This window comes from Pinus tabuliformis, chromosome 3_2 (genome assembly GCF_031772625.1).
Source record: "Pinus tabuliformis cultivar Carrire ecotype Pingquan chromosome 3_2, CPIR1, whole genome shotgun sequence".
Taxonomy (NCBI): Eukaryota; Viridiplantae; Streptophyta; class Pinopsida; order Pinales; family Pinaceae; genus Pinus; species Pinus tabuliformis.
Window position 1 is genome coordinate 1,136,453,213 of NC_142302.1, and position 8,242 is coordinate 1,136,461,454.

The following is an 8,242-nucleotide window of genomic DNA, read 5'->3' on the forward strand; positions in this document are numbered from 1 at the left end:
CTCCTATCAGTCTTCCGTCCTCCCCCAAAGCTGAAGATGTCGCATTCAAGACTCTTCTGGCTTCGCTGCCAGCCAAGAAGAAACCGAATGCTTCGAAGTTTGTTAAAAAACTGGAAAACATTCTGGAGGTCTCCCTTCCTCCGGAAGGGCCGATCAAGGTTGCTCTGTCGCTGGCAGAAAGGGCCCTGGTAGGTCAGTTCACTGGCCTTTGGCCTTCTCCCAAAGCCACAGAAGCCTAGGTCTGCAGAAACTGGAGACCATTAATCAAGCAAAGTGTCACCTCGTATTTTCTAGGGCGAGGTTATTTCCTGTTCGAGTTTATCTCAAAAGAAGACAAGGATCTAATCTTCAGGAATGGGCCCTATTTTATGGGTCCTCAAGGTCTCTATTTGAACAGATGGAATCCCGATTTTGATCCAGCTGAAGATGTTCCGTCGGCGGTTCCAGTGTGGGTAAGGCTTCTGAATCTTCCTGTGCATTGCTGGAACTGGGACTCCCTTCAACATATAGGCAACGCGCTGGGAAAATTCATAGATCGCGCAAACACCAAGGATCAATATGACTGCGCTCGGATCTGTGTCGAAGTAGATCTAGAAGTGGGACTGCCAGAGGCTATAAAGATAAATGTAGGAAGTTGGACTCACGTGCAAAAACTTGACTATAAGCAGCTTCCTTTCAAGTGCTGCAAGTGCCAGGAATACAGACATTTTGCCAAGAACTGCACAAAAAATGAAGAGGCAGTGCAAGAAAAGGAAGAAGGATGGAAGTAGGTCAAAAGGTCAAGGGCTAACCCTAAACTCTCAAACGCTCCTGGAGCTACAAAAGGAAAAGGGCTGCAACCTTCTTCTAGTGGCCAACCAAAGGCACAAGAGAATGCGTTCACCCCTCTTTCCTCTACCTCAATCGAAATGCATGAAGCAGAACAACAGTAGAAGAAGGCAAATGAGAAAGAGATCCTTGAAAATTCCACGCAATGTGAGAGCACAACAGTAAGCCCTAAGGAAAAGGCTATAGATATGGAAGAGGAAGACATAGATTCGGAAGAATCCGAGGAGGAAGGAGAAATAGGAGACTACCAAACATTATCCCGCAAATCGACAAAAGGAAGAAAAAATGATTGAGGAAAAAGAGAGCGAGAAACATATAAAGACAAACTCCAAGGCAGCCAGCCAACGCTGGAGAAGCTGCTAGCAAAGACACAAAGATTACAAGAAGTCATGGACAGGGTCCCAAAGGGGCCACCCATTCTCAGAAAGGTAAATAATGAATATTGTCTCCTAGAATTGTAGGGGGTTGGGGAGCAAACAAAAAGAAGAAGCAATGAGAAGTTTGATTAGAATAGAAACCCTAGATATCCTTCTGATCTAGGAGACTAAGTTGGAGGAGAAGAGCTTCCTCCAAGTAGGCAGGAACCTATGGAGAAAAAGTGGAGGGCAGGCTGTCTCAGCCTGAGGTGCATCGGGAGGGCTGGGAGCTCTCTCGAATGAAGACAAGTTGGAACTGGTTAATGGAAAGCAGAATACACACTGGCAGCTTATGCAACTCATAAGCCGAGAAACAAGGGAGGCCTTTAGCCTCTTTAATGTGTATGTGCCTGTAAATGCAGGGGAAAAGAAGCAGTGTTGGGACTCAATCAAACTGATGGTTGAGGAAGAAATGTTGAGAAATATTATTATCGCAAGGGATCTGAATATAACCCTAAGCTCCTCCGAGAAGAGAGGTGGCAGCATAGCAAGAGACCCAGCCAAGGAATGGGTGGAGGATATCATGCAAGATTGGGATCTGCTCGACATCAAATCTCTGAAAGGTAAGTATACTTGGTCAAATAAAAGAATTGGCCTTGGCCATATTGCTGCGAGATTAGATAGATTTCTTATTCAAAGTTCCTATCTTCTCCTTGGTTTAGAAGCTAGGGTGCTCATCCTACCATGCAGTATTTCGGATCATAAACCCATAAAGCTGGAACTTTCAGCACATAGAAATTTTGGGCCCATTCCTTTTCGATTCAGCGCTCTATGGATAAGGTATCCAGACTTTATGGATAAGGTTAAAGAGAGTTGGAATCGGCCTGTCACAGGGTCCCCTTTCTTTGTTTGGGAAGAAAAATTAAGAAGAGTAAAGGCTGCTTTGAAAAGCTGGGCTAAAACTCTTCCAAATCCGGCTGATGAAAGGAGAATGGCCCATGCCTCCCTCAAGAAGCACCAACTGTAGATGGAAGAGGAGGAACCCACGGAGGAATCGACAGTCATAGAAGGAAATCTGTAGAAAAAATTCCACAAAGCTTGTCTGCAAGAGGAAGAATATTGGAGGCAGAAATCCCGTAGCTTGTGGTTGAAAGCGAAAGACAGGAATACCTCCTTCTTCCACAAACAAGCCCAAGCTAGAAGGTCCTTCAACACAATTTCTGAAATAAAAGAAGATCGAGTTACCCATAAGGACTTTACAAGCACCAAAGGGGCTTCCTTCTCCCACTTTGAGAACCTATATAGTGAAGTCGAGGGAATGAGCCAGGACACTATGTTCTTGGATGTTGTCCCCTACAAGATCTCTTCAAATATGAATCAACAACTGGATGCTAAAGTCACCAGAAAAGAGATAAAGGTTGCGCTTTATGAAATGGAGCCGGACAAAGCCCCGGGTCCAGATGGCTTCACTACCGGATTCATTCAAGTCTGTTGGCAAATAGTGAAGAAGGATCTGCACAGAATGGTATCCAAATATCAGTGCTGCCAGAAAATTGGAGGAAGCACGAATTCTACCTTTCTCGCCCTCATTCCAAAGGAGAAGGGAGCCAACACCTTTAATAGGTTTTGTCCAAATTCGTTATGCAATATTGTCTACAATCTCATAACAAAAGTGATTGCCAACAGATTGAAGGTCCTCTTTCCCTCCATCATTCCTGAAAACCAAGGGGGGTTCGTTCAGGGCCGGCAAATCGTGGACAACATAATCCTTGTGCAAGAGGCGATTCATTCTAGCTTGCAGCAGAAAGAAAAAGGTATGGTGATCAAGCTGGACCTTGCTAATGCGTTTGACCGAGTTCGTCACAAGTTTCTCTTTGGCGTGATGCAGAAGTTTGGGTTTGGTCAGGAGTTTATCAGATGGGTCCGGGCTTGCATCTCTGAGCCCTGGATTGCCCCTTTGGTGAATGGAAGAGCAACGGAGTTCTTTAAAGCCTCTAGAGGGCTGCGCCAGGGCTGTCCTCTTTCCCCTCTTATTTTTGTTTTGCAAGCTTTAGTTCTAAGTTTTTATTTAGAAAAATGCCAGATAGACCAAGAAATTATGGGTCTTAGGATCGCTCGAGGTGTCAAGGATATCAACCATGCATTGTTCGCTGATGATTCTCTTTTGTTGGGTGTTGCCTCCATATACTCTGCCTCCAGATTCAGAAAAGTGTTGGAAGATTTATGTGGGACTTCAGGCAGCAAACTAAATGAAGGAAAATGCCATTTTTATGGCTGGAATATCTCCAACAGCGATCTCTCCTCAATTTCCAGATGTATGGGTTTCACTGGCTCTGCCTCTTGGAACTCCTTCATCTATTTGGGCCTTCCTATCTTCCAAAGGAGGCACTCCAGTAAAGATTGGCTCCCAATGGTCGAGAAATTTAAGAAAATAATTCAGTCTTGGGGCTTCCCATGGTTGAACCTTGTAGGGAAAACAATGCTTATTAAGTCTGTCCTGTCTAGCCTGCCCATCTTCCAATTCTCAACCATTTTGGCTCCCTCCAGCATCCTCAAGAAGATGGAGGAATGGATTCAAAGGTTCTTTTGGAAAGGAGGCAAGCAAAATGACAGAAAGAACCCCCTTGTCAGTTGGGACAAAGTTGCCAAACCTCAGCTAGAAGGAGGTCTGAATTTCAAGGATCTGAGGACTCAAAATATTGCTATGGGCGCTGAGATTCTGTGGAGACAAATAGCTTCGAAACCAGGTTGGGCCCAAAAGGCGTTATGGAAGAAATATTTCAAGGGTCAGAGGCTACGAAGCTTGGATGACCTCTCCCACACCAGCAAAGGCTCTCAAATTCACAGACTTTGCATGCAGGCCTTACCACCGATACAAAAGCATTCCTATTGGATCTTGGGTGTTGACACCTAATCCGAAACGGATGAGGTGAAGCTGGACAGTCATCTAGAAGATGAACTGATCCGTTTTGTGTATGTATAAATATAGTTGTCTAAAGAATAAAATTAATCAGTTGTTTCTTGCGCTCATTAATTGCTGGAGTTACCCTGGCCTGACATGGTATCAGAGCATAGGTCCCAAATTGGTTGTAACTCCTGGTCTGTTCTGTCCTGAACGCCTCTGTCCTGACCTTGAGTACTACGCCCTGAGTTGATGCGTTCATTCCCTGGAAAGCTACATTGTGCTCCGTTACCTATGCGTTGAAAACTGAGGTATACGTTGATGCGTTTCCACTGTTGGTAAAAAAAAAAAAAACCTATCTCATTCCATTCAAACAAAACTGATGGTGACTGCGTTTTTCTTATGACTGCGTTGTTGTATTGAGGCTGTCGTAACCATGACTGTATTTTAATAAAGACTGCGTTTGTATAGAAATGCGACTGTGTTCCTTGTAATGGTGACTGAGTTCTTATGAAGACTGCGTTTTTTTTGTAATGCTGGCTGCGTGCGTCCTTATTTTAATGACCACTGCGTTTTGATGCCATCTTCATGACTGCGTTAATGGTGCCTCCACGTGCCTTCTTCATGACTGTGTTTTGATGCCATCTTCATGACTGCGTTAATGGTGCCTTCATGACTGCGTTAATGGTGCGTTAATGGTGACTGCGTTTCTAATGAAAGACTGCGCTGGTAACTGTGTTTTGAATCTCAGAAAGGTTTTGTGCCAGGCCATGGTCCGTGAGTCGATTATACACAATGAGATGCACTCTGCATGTATACGTTCCACAGATTCACAAAACTAAGCCATGTAAAAACTGTGCCTAGGGTACATGCACTTTTGGGGATAAATGCAACTTTGCACATGGTACTTTATTATGTTTTGTTTTAGGGGCATAGTCACCATTAAAGTATGTAGACTTCTTTAAAGATAAGTGCAGTATATTTGCGCAGTTGGTTGATGCATATTTGTGGCCTTTTGAGAACTTTTCTTTTTTCTCAAGGCATGGTTCTCTTGATTGAAGTCGCTCTGTAATCTGTGAATCCCTTAAGTTTGAGAATACCAAGAGATGATTTTAATGGCGGTTCTGGCATAAAGTTGTGCTGTTAATTTTTCAAATAATGGCAGTTTTGGCATAAAGTTGTGCTGTTAATTTTTCAAATGATGGCAGTTTTGAGTATTGAATAGGAAGCAGTTTTCAAAGCAGTCACAGTGTGTGTTTATATCAGTGAGAGTGTTTTTTATATCAAAGCATCTATAGTATTGCATGATATATATTGAAGTGATCCATGAGATTTTTTATATAAGAAATGCTGATATGCTGATGCAAATGTTAGTGCATAAGGCAGTGGCATAAGATTTTTTTTTCAGCAGAAGTCTTTTATCAACAGAAGTTTTTTTTTAGCAGAGATATTTTGTTACAGTATGCATTCAAGAGAAAGAAGAAGATATTTCAGAGGCAGGGGGGGCAGACATCCTCAAGTAGAAAAGGCAGACTTACATTGCATTCGCTGCAAACAAAAAGGATCTCATGATGCTTCTACATGCAAGCTACCATGGGAAAAGATTGAGCAGAGAAGAAATCAGCAGAAAGGTAAAACTGATGACACAGACAAAGGTAAAGCACCTGAATCCGCTCACTATATTGAGGCACAATGTAACATTGGAGTAAATGAAGATCTATTTAATGCTTCACTTACTTCTTCGAAAAAAGACTGGTTGCTTGATTCAGGAGCAACCTGTCATATGACTCATAGGAAAGATTTTTTTGAAGATTTCACTGATAATGTTGATGGAGCAGTATACTTTGCAGATCAGTCAAAAATCAAGCCATCAGGGCTTGGCACAGTCAGGCTTAAACTGCCTGGTCTTCCGGACTTTCTTCTGGATCATGTTCTATATCTCCCACAGCTCAAGAGAAACTTGTTGTCCCTGGTCCACATCCGCCAGCAAGGTCACTCCATTCATATGTTTGATGGAAAGCTTGAGGTAAGAAAGGCATCTGACCATTCACTTGTCATGAGGGGTATAGAAGAAGAAAGACTTCTTAAACTGCAAGGAACCTCTGCTCATGCACAGCATTTTTCATATATTTCTCATCATGATGAAGTTACACTTCCATCAAGTTTATTATGGCATGCTAGATTTGGACATTTAAACTATGATAGTCTCCGCTTGTTGAAGAAAAATGGTGTTGCTGGTTTGCCTACAATTCCTAGAAAACATAAACAATGTGATGCTTGCATTCTAGGAAAGCATAGCAAACAGTCTTTTCATGATTCACATTCAAGAGCACATAGGAAGCTTGAACTTATTCATTCAGATTTATGTGGTCCAATGCCTGTTCCTTCTGCAAATGGAAATAAGTATATCATGACATTTATTGATGATTACACCAGAATGTGTTGGGTTTACTTATTGAAGAACAAATCTGATGCTTTTCAAACATTCAAGAATTTTCATAAATGGATTGAAAATGATGCACAATCTCATATTGGGTCTATTCGCACTGATAATGGAAAAGAATATACATCGAATGAATTTGAACACTATCTTCGCCAACATGGGATTAAACATCAAACAATTGTGCCTTATAATCCTCAACAGAATGGTGTAGCTGAAAGAATGAACAGAACAATTTTGAATATGGTACGATCCATGCTTTTCTTAAAAAATGTAAAGACAATGTTTTGGGCTGATGCTGTTCTATGTGCTGCATATATAAAGAATGGATGTCCATCTAGTGCTATAAGAAACAAGAATCCTTATGAATTGTGGTATGGACATGTTCCTTCGGTAAAACATCTCAGGATATTTGGTTCCACCTGTTATGCTTTAATACCGAAGGTACATAGAAACAAACTTGGTGCTAGAAGTCGTAAGTGTATCTTCCTGGGGTATTCAAATACATCTAAAGCATACCGCCTTTATGACGAAGTAAATAAAAAGTTTGTTTTATCTAGAGATGTCATTTTTCTTGAATCATCCAAATCTGACAGTGTTGTTGAGCGACAACTTGATCGCTTGGATAGATTCACAAAACCGAAATCATTCCAAGAGTTTGATAATCAGATTCCACATCTTGAAGGGGGGATTCCTATACTAGATCAACATGTGGAATCTCCTTCTGAAGAACAATCTCCCTTGCATGACACTCCAACAACGGATGATGCTTTAAGTGATGTAATTGATAGAATTGGGAGACTCAATCTTGATTCAGACCCAACTCAATCAACAGAATAGCCTGGACCATCTCAGAAAGGTCCCCCAAAGTGGTTGACAAAGACACTTGAAAGTGTTCATCTTGATGAAATTGGAAAAACAGGAACCAGAAATTCAAACCGACAAGATGGAGGTGATGTAGATAACTCTAATTCACCTGTTGATATGGATGTTACTTATGATTGTGAATTGAACTTGTCTACAGATTTTGAACCAAATTCCTTCAAAGAAGCTGCTTCTCATGATGAATGGAAAGAAGCGATGCAGAAGGAGTATGATGCCCTCATAAAGAATGGCACTTGGAAGCTGGTTGATCCTCCATTTGGAACCAAACCAATTGGCTGCAAGTGGGTCTACAAGAACAAGTACAAAGCTGATGGCTCACTTGACAAGCACAAAGCTAGGCTTGTGGCAAAAGGTTTTGCACAAAAGGAAGGGGTCGATTATGAGGAAACTTTTGCTCCCACAGCAAAATGGGCCACCATCCGGACACTCTTTGCACTAGCTGCTCAGAACGGTTGGAAAGTCCATCAAATGGATGTAAAAACTGCATTCTTGAATGGAGATCTAAAAGAGAATGTTTTTATGTCCCAGCCTGAAGGATTTGCTGTGAAAGGACATGAACACAAAGTATGCAAACTTGTGAAGTCCTTGTATGGCCTCAAACAAGCACCACGAGCCTGGTATGAAAAACTAACTGAGCATCTTCTGAAACTCAACTTCAAACATTTTGATCTTGATGATGCAACTTTATTTGTCAAGAAAGTTGGCAAAACATTTGTATATCTTGTGGTATATGTAGATGATCTTTTAATGACAGGGAACAATGAAAGCTATATTGCATCCATAAAGAAAGAATTAGGAATTTTTTTTTGAAATGACTGATTTGGGCTATGT

The 8,242-nt window shown here is 41.7% G+C and overlaps 1 protein-coding gene across 1 annotated transcript; it reads left to right on the plus strand.

Annotated features, from left to right (window-relative positions):
- The first annotated feature begins 368 nt into the window (after positions 1 to 368).
- On the plus strand, positions 369 to 770 carry LOC149184711 (uncharacterized). Its single transcript, XM_089415423.1, has one exon. The coding sequence runs from the start codon at positions 369 to 371 to the stop codon at positions 768 to 770; it is 402 nt and encodes a 133-aa protein (XP_089271549.1).
- Positions 771 to 8,242: the final 7,472 nt, after the last annotated feature.

What these genes read in the sequence shown, in the direction of transcription:
- LOC149184711 (XM_089415423.1), top strand. Translation starts at nt 369, where the DNA reads ATGGGTCCTCAAGGTCTCTATTTGAACAGATGGAATCCCGATTTTGAT.